General features: G+C 33.5%; 1 protein-coding gene across 1 annotated transcript in view; it reads left to right on the plus strand.

The window, feature by feature from the left end:
• Positions 1-21,417, plus strand: part of LOC136025357 (heat shock protein 75 kDa, mitochondrial-like) — a 49,360-nt gene extending 27,943 nt beyond the window's left edge. Inside the window, exons 6-12 of the mRNA XM_065701297.1 lie at positions 6,633-6,795; positions 9,308-9,421; positions 13,752-13,969; positions 15,906-16,221; positions 16,885-17,116; positions 19,666-19,738; positions 21,263-21,417. Of these exons, the coding sequence (XP_065557369.1) occupies positions 6,633-6,795; positions 9,308-9,421; positions 13,752-13,969; positions 15,906-16,221; positions 16,885-17,116; positions 19,666-19,738; positions 21,263-21,364 (1,218 nt within the window). The 3' untranslated portion in view covers positions 21,365-21,417. The remainder of the gene's footprint in view (positions 1-6,632; positions 6,796-9,307; positions 9,422-13,751; positions 13,970-15,905; positions 16,222-16,884; positions 17,117-19,665; positions 19,739-21,262) is intronic.

Here is a 21,417-nt window from a genome sequence, read left to right on the forward strand (position 1 = left end):
ACAAAAAAAAATTACCGAAAAATAACAAATTAAAGAACTAACTTAAAGTAGCTTAAAGAAAGGAATTGCTACTCTTTTCTGATTAAAATACATAAATTAAACCGTTTTAATTCCCCTCAAACTGGTTTGCTTCAGTTTGAGAACAGCCAAAGTCGAGAAGACCAATATCAAGCCGCGGAACTCGACGACTAATTTTATATCATAGAAAATTAGGAAAAAAACGAGAGTTTAATTTTTAACAAAAATATTACCGAAAAATAACAAATTAAAGAACTAACTTAAAGTAGCTTAAAGAAAGGAATTGCTACTCTTTTCTGATTAAAATACATAAATTAAACCGTTTTAATTCCCCTCAAACTGGTTTGCTTCAGTTTCAGAACAGCCAAAGTTGAGAAGACAAATAACAAGCCGCGGAACTCGACGACTAATTTTATATCATAGAAAATTAGGAAAAAAAACGAGAGTTTAATTTTTAACGAAAAAATTACCGAAAAATAACAAAATTAAAGAACTAACTTAAAGTAGCTTAAAGAAAGGAATTGCTACTCTTTTCTGATGAAAATACATAAATTAAACCGTTTTAATTCCCGTCAAACTGATTTCCTTCAGTTTGAGAACAGCCATACTTGAGAAGACAAATAACAAGCCGCGGAACTCGTCTAATTTTATATCATAGAAAATTAGGAAAAAACGAGAGTTTAATTTTTAACAAAAAAATTAGTGAAAAATAACAACATTAAAGAGCTAACTTAAAGTAGCTTAAAGAAAGGAATTGCTACTCTTTTCGGATGAAAATACATAAATTAAACCGTTTTAATTCCCGTCAAACTGATTTCCTTCAGTTTGAGAACAGCCAAACTTGAGAAGACAAATAACAAGCCGCGGAACTCGACGACTAATTTTATATCATAGAAAATTAGGAAAAAACGAGAGTTTAATTTTTAACGAAAAAATTACCGAAAAATAACAAATTAAAGAGCTAACTTAAAGTAGCTTAAAGAAAGGAATTGCTACTCTTTTCTGATGAAAATACATAAATTAAACCGTTTTAATTCCCGTCAAACTGATTTCCTTCAGTTTGAGAACAGCCAAACTTGAGAAGACAAATAACAAGCCGCGGAACTCGACTAATTTTATATCATAGAAAATTAGGAAAAAAAACGAGAGTTTAATTTTTAACGAAAAAATTACCGAAAAACAACAAATTAAAGAACTAACTTAAAGTAGCTTAAAGAAAGGAATTGCTACTCTTTTCTGATGAAAATACATAAATTAAACCGTTTTAATTCCCGTCAAACTGATTTCCTTCAGTTTGAGAACAGCCAAACTTGAGAAGACAAATAACAAGCCGCGGAACTCGATTAATTTTATATCATAGAAAATTAGGAAAAAACGAGAGTTTAATTTTTAACGAAAAAATTACCGAAAAATAACAAAATTAAAGAGCTAACTTGAAGTAGCTTAAAGAAAGGAATTGCTACTCTGTTCTGATGAAAATACATAAATTAAACCGTTTTAATTCCCGTCAAACTGATTTCCTTCAGTTTGAGAACAGCCAAACTTGAGAAGACAAATAACAAGCCGCGGAACTCGACTAATTTTATATCATAGAAAATTAGGAAAAAACGAGAGTTTAATTTTTAACAAAAAAATTAGTGAAAAATAACAACATTAAAGAGCTAACTTAAAATAGCTTAAAGAAAGGAATTGCTACTCTTTTCGGATGAAAATACATAAATTAAACCGTTTTAATTCCCGTCAAACTGATTTCCTTCAGTTTGAGAACAGCCAAACTTGAGAAGACGAATAACAAGCCGCGGAACTCGACTAATTTTATATTATAGAAAATTAGGAAAAAACGAGAGTTTAATTTTTAACGAAAAAATTACCGAAAAATAACAAATTAAAGAACTAACTTAAAGTAGCTTAAAGAAAGGAATTGCTACTCTTTTCTGATGAAAATACATAAATTAAACCGTTTTAATTCCCGTCAAACTGATTTCCTTCAGTTTGAGAACAGCCAAACTTGAGAAGACAAATAACAAGCCGCGGAACTCGACTAATTTTATATCATAGAAAATTAGGAAAAAACGAGAGTTTAATTTTTAACAAAAATATTACTGAAAAATAACAAAATTAAAGAGCTAACTTAAAGTAGCTTAAAGAAAGGAATTGCTACTCTTTTCGGATGAAAATGCATAAATTAAACCGTTTTAATTCCCGTCAAACTGATTTCCTTCAGTTTGAGAACAGCCAAACTTGAGAAGACAAATAACAAGCCGCGGAACTCGACGACTAATTTTATATCATAGAAAATTAGGAAAAAAACGAGAGTTTAATTTTTAACAAAAAAATTACCGAAAAATAACAAATTAAAGAACTAACTTAAAGTAGCTTAAAGAAAGGAATTGCTACTCTTTTCTGATTAAAATACATAAATTAAACCGTTTTAATTCCCCTCAAACTGGTTTGCTTCAGTTTGAGAACAGCCAAAGTCGAGAAGACCAATATCAAGCCGCGGAACTCGACGACTAATTTTATATCATAGAAAATTAGGAAAAAAACGAGAGTTTAATTTTTAACAAAAAAATTACCGAAAAATAACAAATTAAAGAACTAACTTAAAGTAGCTTAAAGAAAGGAATTGCTACTCTTTTCTGATTAAAATACATAAATTAAACCGTTTTAATTCCCCTCAAACTGGTTTGCTTCAGTTTGAGAACAGCCAAAGCTGAGAAGACCGATAACAAGCCGCGGAACTCGACGACTAATTTTATATCATAGAAAATTAGGAAAAAAAACGAGAGTTTAATTTTTAACGAAAAAATTACCGAAAAATAACAAATTAAAGAGCTAACTTAAAGTAGCTTAAAGAAAGGAATTGCTACTCTTTTCGGATGAAAATACATAAATTAAACCGTTTTAATTCCCCTCAAACTGATTTGCTTCAGTTTGAGAACAGCCAAGCTTGAGAAGACAAATAACAAGCCGCGGAACTCGAGTGAATTTTTTCTTCAAGTGCTCAAGATTGGGAAAATGAAGTCATAATGCTTGAATTGGTTAACTGGAAACTTTCACAACCTTTTCTATCATAGAAAAGTAGGAAAAACCAAGAATTTAATTTTTAGCGAAAAGACCCTCCGTATATGGTTATGCAGTTTTGGGTAGTAAAATAAAAAGGTGCCAAATTAAAAAAAAAAAAAAAAAACGAACGTGATTGACAAACCAGCAAAAAATACGTTAAAAAATTATAGCGCCATAGGAGGTGTTTTCCTTTTCGGCCAACCGTATAGGGCTAAACGAGAAGCAGGTTGTCCTCGGTTGGCGTGGGAGGATGTCATAAGGAAAGATTTAAGGGAAATGGGAACTTGCTGGAAGGGTGATAAGAAGGGGGCATTGAATAGATTGGGATGGAGCAGAAGCGTGTGTAGCTGTGTTGGCCACAGGTGGCTTGGTGCTGCGGTGAGTTGTTCGATGTAGCAGCAGTATTTAGATTTTATGTATTAAACTCTTTAAATATTGGATTCTCAAACATGTAGCATGCGTTTATTTTGTAGTTTATTTTCTGTTTATTAATTTATTTTCTGTAGCATGAATTTGTGTATTAAATTCTTTAAATATTGAATTCTCAAACCTATAGCATGAGTTTATTCTGTATCTGAGAGTTGTTTTTTCAATAGTAATCTTAGAAACAATCATATAAGACTAACAGAAACAATGAAATAAAAATTCCAAACAAGTATTTCTTAGTTTTAAGTTAGGCTATAAAAAATGCAACTTGTTATTTGAATTTGAGGTAAACACTGGCGGAAATAAACTTAAGAAAATAAATTTCCTCTGAAGGTGTAGTTGTCTTTGGGAATCAACAGAATGATAATGTTGTATTTTTTTACGGACAATAAGCGTTGTCAAATTTAACTAATTAGTTTTTCTTATATATTTTTGCAGTTTCAATGTAGCAACACTGACGAAAATATAGTACTGACCTTATAAAAATCCTTCAGGTATGGATTAGACCTAAGATGGTCCCAGAGGGATTTTTTTCCATATTTAGTTCCATATCCCATTATCTTCGAAAGGTACTCAACTTAGTTGCTTTCATTTTACAATGCAAAACACTAAAGTTTCCGATCTTCTCATTATCTAGGGTTTTATTTTCTCGAAAATTCAGAAGTGTCACAATACCATCTATCATTTTATTATTTTTTTACATAAGCTATGTTTATTAATAAGAATAAAACTTAACAAAATAGATAAATGTATATAAATATCAAAATTTGTTTTTATATAGAGCTCAAAATTATCATACAATGAAATTACATTAACATTCGTTGAACTAAACGAACACCAAGCAAGCTTTATTTGTGTTATAAACGCTGTATTAGGACACGCTGCGGATTAAGGATGAAAGATTTCCAAAGATCGTTCTTTTCGTCCATCCATCTAAGCCCAAACGAAAAGCAGGTCATCCTCAAATGGGCTGGGAGGAGGTTGTAAGGAAGGATTTAGAGGGAATTGGAATTTCTTGGGAGAGTGTAAACTGGGAGGCTTTGAATTTCATTGGAGGAGGAGTGTTTCCAGCTGCGTTGGCCTCGGCCGGCTGGGGGCTGCAGTGAGTTGTTTTCATACTCAGCCCAATTTTAATCCACAAATCTGTTCTCTTATTTACCTCAGCATATGTCCACATTAATACATTCTCTAACTGAGCTTATTTTAGTATATACTTATAAAGTTTGAATATTTTGGCTTCACACTGGAAGCCTTTGTCAAAAGAAAAGAATATAGAAAAGGTAAAAAACTGTATTAAAAGGGTACTATATACAACATTCGTTGAGTTAAAACGGGTAATAAAGATTAAAAAAACATTATGCAAAAAACTATAAATGACAGAAAAATCACATCTGATAAAGCACAGCTGTTGTTTTGAAACAAATTTGTCTATGAGATATTTTCGAATAATACGCTGTTACAAATTGGCGGAAAGCCAACTATCGGTGCGTAATATTTGTGAATTACTACTTTAAAACTGGTGACACCATAGATACCGTAGATTATAAAATTCACACGCCTATTTATTGCAACGTGATTAAAACAAAATAGCTATGTTAAAAAAAAATATGTTAAGAAAGGTGATTACTTCATAACAATGTTTCTTGCAAAACATTGAAAATTCAAAGTTTTTGAAATTCCACTGGCATAAATTGGCTGAAGGCCAACTATTGACTAATGGTCGAATGAAGAAAAATTTATTGTTAGATAGTGTGCTACTAGTAGTAGACCACTTTACCAAAGTATAACAGTTCAAAATAGGGATGAAACCTTTTAATCGACAGTGAACAGATATAAAATTTTTAACTGGATATTTCGAACACACATACCGTGTTCACCATCAGCAGTGAAACTAAAAGACATCAATAAAAACAAACAAAATTTATACCCAATAAACTAATTACATATAGTTATTGCTCTTATTTTTTTTTCAATGCAACAGCGGAGGCAAATCTCCTTGACCTTTTCGATTCCGGTTAATCTACTTTGTAACGATATTTCTTGTTATAATAGTTATTCCGATGGCATGAGGCATGGTTTTCATTGACGCACTAGAACGATATATACGGTGGCGTTAATTAGGGGAAGGGCAGCGGACCCTCCAAAATTTGAAAGATACCTTGTTTTGGTATTTTCATTAAAACAATCTAAAAACAAAATGCCCTCCCTTGGATTTTTAAGAAATATCTTTTTTTGTACCTTCAGCGAAAATTGACCAACGAAAATGCCCCTTGCCCCTACATTTTCGTAAATTGGCATCCCTGGATTAATACCATCATGAATCATAAAGCCTATAGTGTCCAGTCTATGGTGACCATTCCAGTCTATTCCAGCTGTGGGAAACACACCTGTTAGCATTACTGTTTTAATACTAGCATTATTTCCTTTATCGGTATTTAGGCTGTTTGGCTGATGGACCCCATTTTCCTAAGGAAGATTGACCCTCCCTCCTATGGTATGATAATGCTCGATAAAAAAAAGTTTGGGTTGAATTAAAATGGAATAGTTGTGGGCATCAAGTAATGGCTATTTGTAGAAAAAGCCAAGACAGATAGTCCAATTGAGTGAGAGGCAATTCTGGCATTAATCGCCCCCCCCTTATCCCCCCTTATTAGGATTGTATAAAAATGATTTTAGTTCATTTGTTAATAGGTCTATCCATTATCCGTCCATGCGTCATTCCTAGGGCAGTAAAACTAAGGTAGTCATAGAGCTAAGATAGTCATAGAGCCTACATTTTTCCAAGTGTTTGGTTCAATGGTACGGGTAAACGGCTGGAGTAAGTGTGCCTATCTTATTGGACCAATGTGTGTTATCTTTTAACAAGGCACGCCTGCTTAGAGTAATTCAATAGTAATTACTATTTGAACGCTACTGAAGAAAAGTTACCATTTACCAAAGACGCTACTTCACTTCAAAAAGGCTGATTGTATTTGTCATCCCAACAAGTTCGGTCTTCATTCTACCATCATGAATCATAAAGCCCATAATGTCCAGTCTACGGTGATAGTTCCAGCGATCGGAAGCACACCTGTTAGTATAACTGTTTTAATACTAGTATTATTTCCTTTTTTGGTTTTTAGGCTGTTTGGCTGATGGACCCTAAAGAGGTCACAGATGAGATGCACACAGATTTCTATAGATTTGTCGCTAATTCATTTGACCGGCCTCGTTTTACACTTCACTATAAGACAGATGCACCAATCAATGTCCGAGCTCTGCTTTATATCCCTGAAAGCAAACCTGGTAAGCCCCAAGCCTGTAACGAATTTTGATATTGTTCCAGTTTTTTTTTTCTGTGGTAAAGCTAAACGCAGTTTTATTTTACCTACTAGAAATAAGATCCAAACTAATTTAACACCACCCCTCTCTCTTCAGTGCATTCATATAATTACTAGGTCTATCCTTGTGTTTTTTGTTGATATGCAACAAATGATTTTATATCTTTTTCTCATTTTGTGCCTTCAGTTGAACTGCCTATCCGTCTAGTAGACATGCGCACCAATTAACGGTTGTAAGTTAGGCTGAGAATATGCTAATTTCTCTCATAAAAGAAAAAGCTACCCACCCTATCCACATATTCGTGCTTAGTTTGTATATATTTGTGAAGGTAGTTTTCTTAATCAGGAAGTTGTTGTTTCTATTGTTTGTAGTATCATATACTGAAACATTCATTTTGATAGAGAGTTAATGCAATATTTTTTTTTTTTTCAATACTTTGCTAACGCTCGTACTGTGCTTTGCATTCGTGAAAGCAGTCCTGGTAAATCTTTGCCTCTGATAAGTTTTAATATTGTCCCCATTTGTCTGTGATAAAACTAAACACAGTTTTGTTTTCTCCCGCTATAATTATGGTTTACTCTTTACTTTTAACCCCCTCCCCCCTCTCCATTATATACTGATAAAAATTGAATGCTGTTGTTTTTTTTTGTCAGGCAACTAATGATTTTCTATCCTTTTCCTCATTTTTTACCTTCAGCTGAACTACATATCTCTCTAGAAGATAGACTCTAGTTTAAAAAATTTTCTATTCCAGGTTATTTTAGAGAGAATTCTCCTATTCCAGGGTTGTTTAGGTGCTGAAATACAAATTGGGTGGCAAAATTCATGGTAACCCAGTCTGATTTTTGTTATTGCTTAAACTTTAGAAAATGGAGATGGTTAAACTTTGGTTGATCAAATTATTGATTGACCATTATTGACCAAAGAAATATTGAATTAACTTTAGAACTTTAGAATTTGGAGATCGTTAGACTTCGATGACCAAATTATTTATTGACCATTATCGACCAAAGAAATATTGAATTAGCTTTAGAACTTTAGAATTTGGAGATCGTTAGACTTCGATTGAAAAAATTATTGCTTGACCATTATTGACCTAGGAAATATTGGATTAACTTTAGAACACCGAAGATGCCAATAAAAAAAATATTTTTTTCTCCCTATCTTAGGTTGATTCATACATGAAAATCGCAATTTTCTAAGATTTTTCGTTACTTGTATGAAATACCCCCTACCAATAAAGTTGTTCATTCGTTTACGCATTGTAGGACCGGTTTTTTGTTAGTTTCTTTCAGCTTAGCGTGAGACAAGATAAAGAGAAGTGACAGAATACATGGAAAGTATGCATAACTTTGGCTATATATTTGCACAATAGGGGAGGGAGTAAAGTATTTGGACAGTATGAAGTTAGAAAACAATTCTTATTACATAATATGCAGAATAATTGTACCTGACACATTAGGCATTCAGACCCGCTATATTTTACCCCCACCCCCTTAATGCGTAAATATATAGCCCAAATTTGTTTCTAAAGTATTATATTTTATCATACTTAGGTATATTTCATCAGGATTGAGCCTCAGAAAAACATTAGAAGAATGTTAGGTAGGGGGTATTTCATACAAGTACCGATTTTTTTTATAGTTGATTTAAAATCATGAAGTTTTCAGGGCAAGACCACATCTTCGTCAGTGTTGCCACCAAGCAAAACCCATATAGTTATGGTTTTGTAAGTTTCCGTTTAATTAATTTAAACAATATGGTTTCATTTCCACTGGCCTTGGTACTGTAGTACCAAGGACTATGCATAACTACTGTACATAACTATGCATAACTACTGTACATAACTATACCCATATAGTTATGGTTATGTAAGTTTACATTTAATTAATTCAAATAATCAAGTTTCATTTCCACTGGCCTTGGTACTGTAGTACCAAGGACTATACATAACTACTGTACATAACTATACATAACTACTGTACATAACTATACCCATATAGTTATGGTTATGTAAGTTTACATTTAATTAATTCAAACAATATGGTTTCATTTCCACTGGCCTTGGTACTGTAGTACCAAGGACTATACTTAACTACTGTACATAAACTACTATACATAACTACATAACATACTATACATAACTACATAACATACTATACATAACTACTATACATAACTACTGTACATAACTATACCCATATAGTTATGGTTATGTAAGTTTACATTTAATTAATTCAAATAATCAAGTTTCATTTCCACTGGTCTTGGTACTGTAGTAGACACACAATAGAGTTCTTTTTGCAGTCTTATCGCCAAAAACTGATTGATGACAGTAGCTGGACAAAATCTTAAAATAATGTAATTTGAGAGAAGGAGGGCTGGTGCCCTGTTCGTTGCGCTTATGACTGATATGTAACTATATCTTTAATTTGTTGCCCTCTTTCTGCTATTTCATTATTTAAATTTTTTCTAGGTTTATTTGATATGAGTCGTGAGACGGAGACATCTGTGTCGTTATATTGCCGAAAAGTTCTGATCAAAAGCAGAGCCGATAAAGTACTTCCCAAGTGGCTGCGATTTGTAAAAGGTATTGTGTGATTTATATTATGGTGACTATTTATTGTCACCATCAACCATGGTTTCCTTTGAATTTTCTTTTAAATAGTGTAGATTTATATTGCCAGTTTTTTACTTTATATTATTGACTTCGTGGTTGATGTTAGTTCGTGTGATGTTGGTTGATGTTGAAACTATTGGTAGGCGTCCTTTGTGAGTAGGTTCTGGAGAATTTTCACAAGGAAAAAGTTCTTCATGGGGTAGTTATCGACATCCCGTACTTTAGTTAAGAGGAAAATTGCCTTAAACAACTTTTAAAAAATAGCACAAATGTTAAACAAAAACAAAATCTGTGTTCCTATGAAAGTAGCGAACGCCTAAAAACTTAAAGTGCATAAATACCCCACATAGTGACGGTATAGCTTAAAAGTGCTCAAATCACCCTAAATATTAAGGGGTTACCACCTCCTGCCCCCCCCCCCCCCTCTACCGACTTTATGCTGATATTAATAATGTGTTCGAGCAGTCCTTATCCAACCTAAACCTATCGGTTTGCACCAACTTCCCTGAATGTAATCTCTAAAGATAACATCAATACTTATCTGGCAACTTGTTAACTGAAATGCTATTGACAGCGACGAATAACAACATTGTTATTCCTGACCGGGAATGTGGATAACTTAGCATCCTCAGAGGCATAGTTATTGGACCTTTTTACTATTTTGGACAAAGTGGGTATTTCATAATTTTGATTAGTTTGTAGGGGAGCATCTAAAGACAACAGTGTGCCTTTGCCCAAGACTACTGTCCAATATCACCTTAAAGTGTCAGCTTAATACCCTCAGCAGCTCCTGATGTATTGCTGATGCACCCTTTTGACAATCACCCTCCACATAGTATGTTTTGATTTTGTTCGACAACCTCTTAAACATTTCCGCAAATTAGTCTCAAGTAGACTCAGTCGTAGTCGCGGTTGCAAACAGTCACAGTTGCAATAGTAACCTAACCTAACCTAACCTAACTCCACTGTAAGCATAGCTTGTTTACAAATCCCTGAATGTGAGCCGACATGTCACAATTACTCTCCGTTTTGGTCTCTGCATATAATTTCATATCTGCTCCATTTCAGAAGATAATAAATTTGTTGTTTACAAATGACGTCACTTCCTGCATTTTTCGGGTTCAGCAAGTGTAACTTACCTGACAACTAATCCAGACCGTAAGTAGCGGCGAAGACCACACTGCCTTTCCATCATAAACAAAAAATGACATATAGAACAATTGGTAATTTTTTTGGTAAAAGTGGAATTCCAAAACTTGAAATGAATATCCGACCCTATGTTTAAGAGCCGTCCTCAGCGCAGCATAAGTGAAAATATAAAAGATTCATTTGTCCTGGTTGAACTTCGTTGAAGTCCGGATGCTAGGGCTGATTCAATTTTAATTTTTAGGTTTAATGGTCATATTTTAGATAATCCCGTGTCTTACTTTTACGCGTAGCCATGAACAGAGACGCTTCCATCCGACCCTTTGTCCAAGGGCCGTCCTCAGCATAGCATAAGTGAAAATATAAAAGAAATACTTACGTTAAAATTGGACCATTAAAACAAAAATATAACATGAAAAGTAATAAAAAAAGAAAAGAAAAGTTAAAACAGCCCTAGCGTCCTTACTTCAACGACGTTCAACCAGACCATTTCAAACAGTAATCCTCCTAAGCTCTGACGTCCTTTACGACTCGAAGAACGCGTAGGATGAGTATGTGGGCTTGTCGGATAATTAATCTTGGAATGTTCATACGCACTATACGCTTTCACAGTACGAAATTAATTTATTTATACCAAGTTATTAAGTTTCGTTATGTTAAATATAATTCACCATAATTAACAAGTTCTTTCACACAAGGCTAATGTTCATATCCTTGAAACTATCATGTTCATCGTCAAAATTGTCGTTTTCTATTCAAAAATTAACGCGGAATCAGGATGGAGGTTCAGGCTCTGTTCTTATGATTATTATACCATTATAGCTTCTGATAAATGACGGCGTCAAGGGCTTTCTAGGAAATTTGTATTGATTTACTTAATATTATAAATATTAAAATTATTATTAATATTAAAATTATAACTAATATTATTATTTATATTATTGATAATAACATATAAAATATAATATAAATTATTAATGTTATTAATAGTAATCAAAATTGTTTATTTGATAATAATAGTTATATTATTATAATATTAATAGTATTATTTATCTTACAATTAATATTAATTGCTATCGGAAATTCCATTTTGTTTCTATTGTGTTGACTTTTCCAAAGGGTAAAATAAACTTTTGCGACTTGAACTGGTACTGACTACTTCAAGGAACGAATTTGCTCCGTCAGATTACATAACGTAATAAAAAGTCTCGGTGTAAGCCTAGAGAACTAACTGGAGGGGAGGAAACATGTTAAGAAACCAATTTTTACTTCATAATTTGTTAATAATCATAGTTAACACATTTTGCATGCAGATAACCTTTATCTTCAATTATTTCAGTTTTTACCACTTTTTTTAAGAATTCATCGATTTTTCGCAATAAACTTTTTCTAATTTTGAAAAGTCTGCTAAATACAGCAATTTCATCCCAAGATTCTGGCCGTTTTTCTGAAACAAAGCGCTATCTATATTTTTCGTCATAGAATTGTCTTTAATCAATAGACTTTTCTCATGAATTTGTGTTAACGCCACTGCGATTGCTTTAACGTTCTCTACAAACAAATTTTGCGTAGGGTGCTCTGTTTCAGTGACGATTTACAAGTGAAGAAAAGTCATCAAAAATGATAAATATATTTAAAAAATTGGAAAAACACTTAAATAAGTGAAGATAAAAGGATACACGTCCTGAAGTGGCTTGTTTAGTATTAATTTAAATAATTCCTAGGGTATTTGTTTGTCAATTAATTTTTCAATTTCTATCGTGAAGGCCAACGTGTGTGAACAATACATTTTCTTTGTATTTTTATTATTTACGAATTTTGTCTAAGTTTCTTCAATCGGAGATTTGAGAAAGTATTTTTATAAGTGCTATAAATAGCAGTTTTTTTTATTTATAAGTAAGTTTTTTTTTTATTTAAATATTTTTTATTTATGGCTTGACGATACAGAAGAAACATAAGATACAAAGTAAGAAAAAGAAAGGAAAATATATTCATAATTCTGTAAATATAATATATTATTTTATGATTAGTTAATTCGCAATCAACGCATGATTTGAAGCTATTGTATTGATTTCTTAAGCAAATTGATGCTGTCTATTATAATAATTAGCATCTGTGACAACGAAAATTAGCTCACTTTTTTAAAAGAATTCCTGAGCTGGGTAATAACAAATCTGAGGGTAATATTGCTAAACAGATATCTCGAATCAAAGCATCGTAAATAATGGAGATGACACACTCTCTTGAAACCAGGGTTAAGCAGGGATAATGTCGGTGGAGGATTATCCACGGGGGGATTTTTCCAGATATTTTAAAATTTAAAAATACGATTTTAATTAATTCCTAGGGGGGATTTTCTGGGGGAGGGATTTCCTTGAATTTACTTGCGTTTGAGATTGCATCAGGGTGAGATGGGTACTAGTTTTGTTAAACTGTTTGATTTAAATGATATACGAGTAATAGATACTTCCATATGGCATTTTCAAATCAAAAATTCTAAAAACTATTTTTATGACAAATCTCTGTTAATTTTACCTCCTCGTTCGGATTGTCGGAGGTCTGGGATGTACCGAATTCCTTTTGTTAGTTCTGAAAGGTCAAGATTTTCGATTAGGTACCAAATACCCTTCACTGCTAACAATTATAAGCTGAATGATAAAATTCTGTTTGATCCGTCCCAAAAATCTTAGCTAAATTTAAAAAAGCAAATATTAAAGATTGTTTGCTAAATTTTTTATTATTCACCATTGATGATGGGAAATTAAATTATTTGATCTTCTTATTTGTGTGCTTTGTTTTTGTGTCCCTGTGTCTGGGATGGCCTCCCACGCCCCTCCTGCCCAATATTTATTTATTTACTTATCCTTGTTACTTCTCTTTTATGAGTTTTTTTTCTATTTTGTTTGTCGTTTGTCGTGTTAAAGTTTGGAATCATTATTATGATGAGATTATGATGTTTTTTCTATGTTTTTCAACTGTCCTAGCCTTACGAGCTCTGCTCTCTGTTGGGGCATAATATTGTTTTTGTATTTTCTAAGTTGAATAAAGAAAAGGTTGAAGTTGAAGTAGTGTCACACAAAAAGTATCTGAAAATGATTATCGTGAGAAAGCACGAATAAAATAATTATTTTTTTTTTATTTTATATAATTTTAGGTGTTGTGGACAGTGAAGATATACCTTTGAATTTGAGTAGAGAGCTTCTTCAAGATGGGGCCATAATAAGAAAATTAAGAACAGTGTTAACCAACAGAATTTTAAGATTTTTGAATGACAAAGCCAACAAAAAGCCAGAGGAATATTTTGAGTTCTACCAAGACTATGGACTATTTCTGAAGGAAGGAATAGTCACTGGAACTGAACAAGTTGAAAAGGTAGTAGCTCTATCTGTTCACCATTTGCTGAATTCACAAAGAGTAAAAGGGTTGGGCAAGGTCTTATCCAGGTTTTTTGCGAGGGGGAGGGGGGTACAAAAGGATTTTTTCCAGGAGGGTGTTTTACAAAAAAAAACTTTAAAAAGCGCATCAAAAATTTGTTTGTATTCATTTTTGTTGCGTTTTTATTTATTTGTTGCGTTTTTATTTATTGTTAATGTTAATGTAAGCTGTGTAAGGTTTGGTATTTTATTTGTCTGGAGTCCAAGGGTTCAATGTTTAAACTCATGGCAACGGTCTTTCTATAATTCGATAGCTGAGATTCTTTATTCTCTAATTATATTTTTGAAAATTGCCTTGTATTTTTTTATTTATTTTTATTGAAGAATACGTGAAAACCATTATAAACGTGGTAAAATCCTAAAATTAATTTTGAGACATTATGGTGTCTCATGTGCCCGCAAAACGTTCACAGTAGGTTTCGTGTACAACATTTATATGCGGCGAAATGCACGAGTTATGTATGGTATTACAATATCGATATATCTATCAAGTGTGTACGTGCGTGTTTTGTTTGTGTATGTACCTTTTCCTTTGTACTAAAAAACAGCCAGTACTTATCAAGCTATAAGCAGTAAAACTAGAATAGTTTTCGAACCACAAGAACGGACTATTGCTGTTTGTTACTACTTGGAGTCTGAATACCAAATTTTCTTAAGCTGATTAAATTAATGGGTAGTTTTTTAACGACAATATTGCCATTCGCGAATTTTAAAAGGAGACATCTGTAGGTTAGAACTTTAACTCATTCGCGGATACTTGACATCGTTTTTTTTTGCGGGTAAATCCTTTTGCGGGACAACTCTGTGTGAGATTGGTCATAAATCCGACAATGAATGAATAACAATGAATGAATAAATGAATGACAATGAATGAAAACAATAAATTCAACAATGAATGATGAATTTTTAGTTTGACCCTTGAGCAAGTACTGTTGAGACGCCATATAGTCTCGACTTAAATTTGAGACCGCGCCATGTGTCCCTTGTATATACGAAACCCTCACACTGGTTGTCGCGTACATCTGTATTTCTAAATAAATGAATAATATATAATATTGCATATCGATCTAAGTGTCTGAGTGTCTTGAGTGTTCACACTTTTTCTATTACACCGGAAATGAGCTGAACTAACGAAACTGCAGACGTGAAAATTCGCACAGAATAGTTTTTACCAACGAGAAAGGACATGAGAAAATAAATAAACTAAAGTAAAAGCTAAAACCGGGAATAGAATGACCTGAAAACGAGCGCGCAAAGGTCAAAAGCTTAAGGTTTCGATAAAAGAGTATGGGTAACTCAGAAGGGTGGGTACCGGTGCTAGTTCGACAAAAAAAAAACCTCAACGTGACACATGGGACTTTTTTTTTTACTGTGTTGACAAAATTAGTGTAGTAGTAAGTGTCTGATCTCAGCTCCTGACAGAAAAACGGTTACAAAGCTTAAAAAAGGCAAATGTCGACAAACGCTAAATGACGTTGATGGTTTTTTTTTGCCATCACTGGCACCAGTTCTACTCTTATAAGTTACCCATACTCTTTGGTTTCGACTATTTTTGACGATCCTTGACATTCTGTGTATTTGACATTACCAAACTTATGACATAATTGCCAAAAACCATTTGCTGAGCTGCATTCTAAGGAAGAATCTGCAGGACAATGTATATTCAATCACCCCTCGATCCTTCTGATCTACATTATCCTGCTGATCTTTCTTTTGAGAACAGTTACCAAACGGTTTTTGGCAATTACCTCAGACTTTTAGAAGTGTCAGATACGGCCATTAGATAATACAGCGACGATGTCTATTGTTCTCGTTTTTTATTGCTATAATTTTTGCTCATCCACTTGATCAATAATTGTGTTTGTTTTTGCTAGGAAGAGATTGCAAAGCTTCTTCGCTATGAATCCTCTGGCATGCCACCCGGCCAAAAGGTTGGTTTAGCCGATTATTGCTCCAGATTGCGTCCTGGTCAACGAGATATTTATTATTTAGCTGCACCAAGCAGAGAATTGGCAGAATCCTCCCCATATTTAGAGGCTCTACGGGAGAAAGATGTTGAAGTTCTCTTCTGCTATGAACCCTATGACGAGCTGGTCCTTTTACAGCTAAGACAGTATGATAGGAAGAATGTGACGTCTGTTGAAAAGGAAATAAGGACGACTAAATCAGCCGGTGATGTTGACGATTTAGGTATGTTCTCAATTTGGTCACGGATCTAATAATCACGGTCACGGATAGGCAAACTGTTGCCTATAAAATAACTATTTCTTCTTTTTCTTTTTTTGGGAGGGGGAGGATGTTGATGTATAATTTTTAATTAATTTCAATACATACTAAATCCCCATTCCTCCACCCATCACATACGTGTATACCCACGAGACGGTGGGGGAAATATCCCCGGGATTAGTCAAAATGACTTAGTTTGTCATATCTCCTTCCTGGGATAGTTGAAGGACACCTGATCCTTTGAGGAGAAGATAGTCTCAAAATCTGAAATACAGGAGCTAGCTAATTGGCTTAGTGCTATTTTAAATCTAGAGGCATCTTCAGTCTAAAAGGGCCACTTTAAGTCCAAAATGAGCTCCAAAAAATTGGCAGTAGTTATCTAAGAATTCAATTCTTATTTTCAACCCTCTTTCATTTTTAAGAAAAAAAAAGGGACTAAACAAGTTCGCGAATTTTTCAAAACATTTTTATATATTCAGTACAATTTATTTATTTATTTCTGGTTGATGTTTCGGTACCAGTTTGAAACAACACCAAAAATGGGCAAATGACTTGGAAAACATAATAAATTCTTGAAAAATCATAGATGGTACCAATTTTTTTTCTCATGATTATTTACCTTTTTAGGAGAAGGCAGTCTGTCAAAATCCGAAATACAGGAACTGACCAATTGGCTGAGTGCCACTTTAAGTCCAAAAGCCAATAGAGTCACTGTGACAAACAAATTAGCCTCCCATCCTTGCGTTGTTACTGTCGAAGAAATGGGCGCGGCCCGTCACTTTGTCAAGACTCAGTTTCAACAGATTCCGGAAAGCCAGCGATACCAAATTCTTCAGCCTCAATTAGAGATAAATCCCAGGTGATGTTTTGACCATGCATTAATAGATTTAATTTTCCCACATTAATATTATTTTGAGTTTTCTGTTGAAGTCGCGTGTCCTAGTTTTTACATAAATATATATAACCAAGCGTATCCAGGTTTTTTTTCGGGGGGCAGGGGTACAATTTTTTTTACGCAGCAATAATTTATTTATATTCATTTGTGTTACGTTTCTACGAGTCGACGAACATTTCGGCGTGGGAGGTTCAAACCATCACACGAAGGATATTTTTTCAGGGAGGGGATTTTTTTTTTTTTTTAACAATGAGTAAAAAATGCTCAGAAACTCGGGAAAACTTAGGATTTAAAGGGGCGATGCCTCCTAAATCCCTCCTTCTCCTGCTTATGTTTGGTATGTGTGGTTACAACTCTTAAGAAAATAGTCTTTTATTTGTATTTAAGGGATGCATGAGGAATCGAAGGATCAGAAAGAGCATTGAGGCAAAAATGTCAAAATTTTTAGGCCTTTAAATATATGTTACTTAATATTCCTTTGGAATGTCTTTAGAGTGCCTGTATTTAAAAATAAAAGTTTAGTTTTTCCAGAGGAAAGTTTAGTCCAATATATGAGAGGAGAGTCAAATGGGTGACAGGGGATGAGTTTTGCCAAATGGTGTACAGAAAAGTGCCGTAAAACCAGTAGGAAACTGAAGAATATGAGGAAATTGTGATAGATGTTTTTCATTTAAAGATTATTCTTTAAAGTTATTAAAGCTTTTGTATTGTTTTTCCAGTTTTCAAGTAAAATCTCAAAGTATTTTCAAGTTTTATTTTTAATGGTTGTAAAATTTACTGAAAGTTCAATATACTTAATTATTTGCTTACTTATTTACTGAATCTAAAACTTAATGAATATTGAATGTTTTACCTTACTAGTTTTAAGCATAAAGTTAAATTGTCTTTCTTAAAGGTATTAGGGATAAGTTGAGACATGAAGCGTAGTGATGTATCATGGAAGAGTAGTTTGAGTGACGTGGACATGCTCTTAAAAGTAAAAATGCATTACCCCCAAGGTCGCATCCAAGGGGGGGGTAGAGGTTTTGAACCCTGTCGAAATATTGTCCGAATTATAAAAACGTAACGAAAATGAATATAAACGCATTTTATGGGTTTTTTTTGCGTGTACCCTCCCCCCGAAAAAACCCTTTTGTAAAACCCCGTAAAAAATCCTGGATACGGCCCTGTACCGCGAAGGTAATTTTGCAAAAAAATCCAAAAGGGGATAAGAGACAAAACAGAGGCCTGAGATTGCTCAGGGATGAAATTTTGCAAATCATCATTCAGACTTTTCCAGAGTGTTGGGTAAATCACCGCTTTTTGGAACTATTTTTTTTTCGGAAATTATTTACCTATCTATAGGTAAATATCTATATCTACCTACCTGTCTACTCATCTACCTATCTATAGAAGTCATTGTGAACATGATTTACTCAGTACTGTAGCTGCTCATATTGACACCGATGGCATGATTTGATTAAACAATTTAATTTAAGTGATTTAAACAACTTATATCACTGCTTGATTTTAAAAATTCTCGACAAAAAATTTAGTGCATTTAAATTCCGCAACAAAACGGACACTGACAATTTTTTTGTTAATTTACACCAAATTATATTTGCATATCCAAAAAATCTTTATCTACTCTTGCCTAGATCTTCTGATTCGTTGCCTGAAACTTGTTTATTCCGTTTTCTGAAATTTAGTCTGAATGACAGTGACACTTATCAATGTCACCGTAAAGCAAATTTTTTTTATCTTCTTAACTTGTCGTATTTGCAGTTGGAAACGTATCTGTCTTTATGCCCGGAAACGATGTTTTACCCTATAACTCAATTAAATGCATTTTTTAAAACATAAATATATTTTTCCCTGAAATTTTGAATTTATAACGTATTAAATTTGGGAAGGGCACATCCGATTACTTGTTTTCCATTTTTAATCAATTTGTTTTCAGGGCTATTCAAGTTTTAATTTCTAAACATGCAGACAGAGTAAAAATATTAATTCCAGAAAGCGAATTCATTCCACTCTACCTATATAACTGCTTATGTCGGCAACTCCTAGCCAATCATTAATCTTTATCTGAAAATAAGTGTGACGTTATTCAGCGAGTACCTAAAGCATAAAGTCAAGTGAGTAGTTCTAATTATACAGTCAATAGGTTTCACTGAGATATTCATTTTCTGATCGAATGATACCAGGGGAGGCAATTCACGAAAATGTAGGAGGGTATTTTTGTTATAAAGATCCAAAAAATGGTATTTTTCAACATCTAGGTGGGGTGCATCCCTCTTTAGTAAGTCAACGCTACTGTGCTTACATTGAGACGAATAGCAAATACGAAAGGGTCCCATGGAGTTTACATAATTCTGCTATTTAGGGACGTACTGAATCTTTTTTGTCTTCCTATATCTTCTAATATGAATTATTTTAGTTATATTGGCAAGGTCTGTTTCAGCGTCAATTCTAGATCTGTTTCTAGCGATTGTGCTATCAAATTCGCGTTTTAATTGTATTTTATTTTTCAGTCATCCTATAATCAAAAAACTCTACGGGCTGAAAACATCGAACCAGAGGCTAGCTGAGCTAGTTGCAGATCAGGTATTTATTAATATATTGATATTTATAACTCTATTTTAATGACTTTTTAGTGATGATGTCATTCCCACTATAACATAATGAGATTTAAAATATTATGGCAAAGTTATTAAAGAAATTCGTAGTATGAAACAATGGAAATTCTGAGGATATTGGAATCAAAGAATTTTAAAAAAATCATTTCAGAAGAGTCGTTTGGATCAGGTGACATCATCTTTATTGTGTAAATTCAAGGAATTATAACAATTTTATTGAGTGTTCGGAGAGACTTTTTAAAGGAGAACATCTTGTACTGTTGTGAAATCCTTTATGATTATGCACAATAGCAATAGACACTCTAAAAAAAAACGTATTTTGAAAACGATATATACAAACATATAATATGTGTATCATATGTTTGTATAATATATATATTATATATTCTAATATATTATATATATATATATAATTATAGCCTTCCTTCTGAATTCTGCGAGTCCACCTACCCCGTTCGCATGCGAGTCCAGGGGACTTGTCAGTCATGTGTCAATCGTAAAATACGGTAATTTGCCTGAGACCCTAAGCAGTAAACTCTGTTAGCCTTAGGTCACTTGTTTGCCTGTGAGGCCAAGCAAATTCAGTCTCCCGCTTTGCATACAAGTCCATTGGACATTGTCCGTCATGAGTCAGCCGCAAAATCTCGATCATCCCTTAGTTCTACGACTATCTAGTCTCCCCTAGGATGAATCGAAGATAGAATATGTGTCAACAATTGAATTGACATCATTTTTATACGATCCTGAAAAAGGCTTATGCCAGCTTTGCCTCTCACTCAGACTTTCTGTCTTGGCTTTTCTCCAATTAACCATGGCTTGATGACAACTTCATTTTAGTTCAGGTCTCCCCGTTTGCCTACAAGGCAAACGGGGTTAACTTGCGTTCCGTGGAGGATAGACTCCTTAAGCATTGTTTAAGCTTTATTAAGTCTTAGGACTCTTTAAGCCTTATCTAGAACTTTATAGTTTAAGGAAACTATACCTTGATCCTGGCTTTCGCTAGAACCTCTCTTCAGTGCGTTCCTTTGACAAGGGACTCTTTAAGCTTTGTTTAGCCTTCAGACTCTTTAAGCCTTACTTAAGACTTATTAAGGCAACTATACTGGTTGACAACATGGAACAAAGGCTAGGTTAGATTTAAGCCGTATTTTTCCTGTAGGAGAAAACAAAGTCCACCAAACGCTAATACTTGAGCTAATTTACGAGATTCAGTTTTTGAGATAATGGATTTTAATGATTTCTCTAGAAAGGTGGCTTTGGTCCAGGGAGAGTTCCCTTATAGTTATACTCTGTACCAGATCCATAAACTAAGCAACTGAAAGATTAATGACAAATTGAACAGCAAGATATTACAGAAACCATATAGACTGATAAATGAAGAGAAATATTGAGAGTGTGAGTGAGAGATAGAGAAGGGGGAGGGCGCATTTGGTTTCTCAGCTAAAAGGATGGAGATGAATTTTGCTGACCTAATGATTACAATTTTTTTTAGCTATTCAGCAACGCTTTGGTTTCGGCAGGGTTAGTTGATGATCCACGCACTGTTGTCACTGGAATGAATCAACTGCTAGAACTTGCCCTGGAAAAACATTAACTTATTCATTTTTGTATTCCATTTTCTTAATAAACTTTATATTTGATTATCAA

Source organism: Artemia franciscana, chromosome 3 (assembly GCF_032884065.1).
Source record: "Artemia franciscana chromosome 3, ASM3288406v1, whole genome shotgun sequence".
NCBI classification, from domain to species: domain Eukaryota; kingdom Metazoa; phylum Arthropoda; class Branchiopoda; order Anostraca; family Artemiidae; genus Artemia; species Artemia franciscana.